This window comes from Salvia splendens, chromosome 5 (genome assembly GCF_004379255.2).
Source record: "Salvia splendens isolate huo1 chromosome 5, SspV2, whole genome shotgun sequence".
NCBI classification, from domain to species: Eukaryota; Viridiplantae; Streptophyta; class Magnoliopsida; order Lamiales; family Lamiaceae; genus Salvia; species Salvia splendens.
The window spans coordinates 19,113,432-19,115,548 of NC_056036.1; the positions used below are offsets into that span (position 1 = coordinate 19,113,432).

General features: G+C 39.1%; 1 protein-coding gene across 1 annotated transcript; it reads right to left on the minus strand.

Moving 5' to 3' along the window:
• Positions 1-540: 540 nt before the first annotated feature.
• LOC121803941 lies at positions 541-1,550 on the minus strand. Its single transcript, XM_042203516.1, has 2 exons — positions 1,224-1,550; positions 541-1,077 (listed from the first exon to the last, which is right to left on the minus strand). Exons 1-2 carry the CDS (start codon positions 1,548-1,550, stop codon positions 541-543), a joined length of 864 nt encoding a protein of 287 aa, XP_042059450.1.
• Positions 1,551-2,117: the final 567 nt, after the last annotated feature.

The following is a 2,117-nucleotide window of genomic DNA, read 5'->3' on the forward strand; positions in this document are numbered from 1 at the left end:
GATATTGCGTCACCGAGGCTGGAAAGGCGTTGTGGGAGAAATGCATTAATTCCTGATATGGGTGAGATCTTTCTAATGCTTCATTTAACAGAATTGATTTCCAATTGTGATCTATGATCTGTGATTATTGTATTATGGGCTGTTAGTGTATGTCATTGTTGATGGTGGTGATTGTGATTGGGGGTTGCTGATGATTATGAATTTGTTGGTGATGTTGTGACTTTGGTGGCTGATTGTGATTGGGGTTGTTGATGTAGTGAATTTGTTGGTGATATGTGCATTCATGATATGTGCATTCATCCTTTTACTAAACACAAAATGCATCATTGTTGCAGCATTTACATCCTTTTACAAAACACAAAATGCATCATTGTTGCAGCATTTACATCCTTTTACAAAACACAAATTGCATCAATTGTTGCATAGTGACAGTCATTTCAAAACACAAAAAATGTCATGATATGTGCATTCATGTTCCTTCAATAAATGCATCATTCATGCACATTGAGAGTCTATCCAAAAAAACACCATGTGCTTCTTCTATACCTTCATAATCCTAAGGCTTGGGATATTGACTCCAATCCATGGTTGCTCCCCTGGTCTCTCAGATAAGCTACTACTTCCATAACCAGTTCCACTGGAACTTCTAGATTCAGTGGAAGTTGATTTGTCCTCCTTAAATGTGCTTTCCCCATGTGGGGCAGCTTGTATCTGTTCTGACCCTGGACTTTCATAATTTCCATGTACCAAGCCTTGAAGACTTAGGAAAACATTATCCAAAGTCTCTGGTTGTAATTCATGGAATGATTTCTCAACTGCATTCACTAAGTCATCCACATTATTGCATGCAGTCTGAGTTTGTAGTGACTGTATTGCTCTGAACCAACCCAAGTCATTCACATTGGTGTCAGGTGAGTTAGGTGGTTGTTGCACAATTGAGATTGAGAAACCACTTTGTTGTGCAGCTTCTCTGAAAGCTGGGTCATTGTCTTTGATGTGTGGTCTCGCGTTATCTTGTTGTATCTTGAGAACTTTAGTTGCCCCATCTGGCCACTTGGCTATGATGGCAGGTAATATCTGTTCTCAATAATGTGACATGCATAAAATCATCATTTGCACAACATTAAACCATTTATTAACAGTGTGTCATGAGAATGTAGGCTCACTGGTATGTAATGGCTTATGTGCATAAATTAAATGCATTAAAGAGATGCAAACATTACCTTATTGATCAAGCATTCCCTCACCACATCTGTTGTGATACTCTCTATGGGTTTTGTCTCCATAGTGCCTTCCTGCTTGTTTTTACTTGACCTCTTGGCTGCAACTTGTTTGGTAAAGGGAAAAATTCCAATTTTTCCATCAAACAACACTTCACCATGAACACCAAACAATGGTCTACAAACTGCACACATGAACATTATTTTGGATATGAACTTCTTATTTTTACATGTTCTATGAGGTTCTTGCTCTCCTGGAGCAAGATAGAATCTCTGAGTTCCTTTAGTCATGTAGAACCACTTTTCATCAATATGTATAGTGCTGTGCATATTCCTGAATCTGATTTTGTTGAGGATTCTGTCAAATTCTAATGATTCAACTGTGAATCTCAGCCGTAACAGCTTGTTTGCAGCTGTTAAGTTGGGTTTAATGGCTGATGTGTGTGGTATAATCAGGCCACCCTTAACCCACCTCCATATTGTTGTTTTTGAACAACCTAAACCCACTGCCACACTCAACAGGTTGCACCTTTTGGAGAAATGCAAACTCTTTAACAGATCAACATCCAGATGCAGCCTTTTGGGGTAATGCCTCACTTTTTTTACACTTACCAGTTGAACTAATGTTCCTCGTTATTGTTGTTTCTTTGCAGCATTCCACCACCTTGTACAGGTTTGCCGGGAGATTGTAAACTTCAGTTGTGCTTCCTTAAGTGTGCCACGAGAAGGTACACCGCCCACACACCTTCCGATGATGAATTGGACCACTTGGTTCTTGAATTCTGAGGAATACTTTTGGTGCCCTATTTATGAGCATTTAAAAGACTTCAACAGCCAAGGAAAGCATTTACTCCATTTGTTGGTTGAGATTTTTAATGTTTGAAGTTGGTGGAAGAG

Coding starts and splice junctions, on each gene's coding strand:
- LOC121803941 (XM_042203516.1), bottom strand. CDS start 1,550: ATGCACAGCACTATACATATTGATGAAAAGTGGTTCTACATGACTAAA. Junction 1,078..1,223: donor GGGAATGCTTGATCAATAAG/GTAATGTTTGCA, acceptor TATTGAGAACAG/ATATTACCTGCCATCATAGC.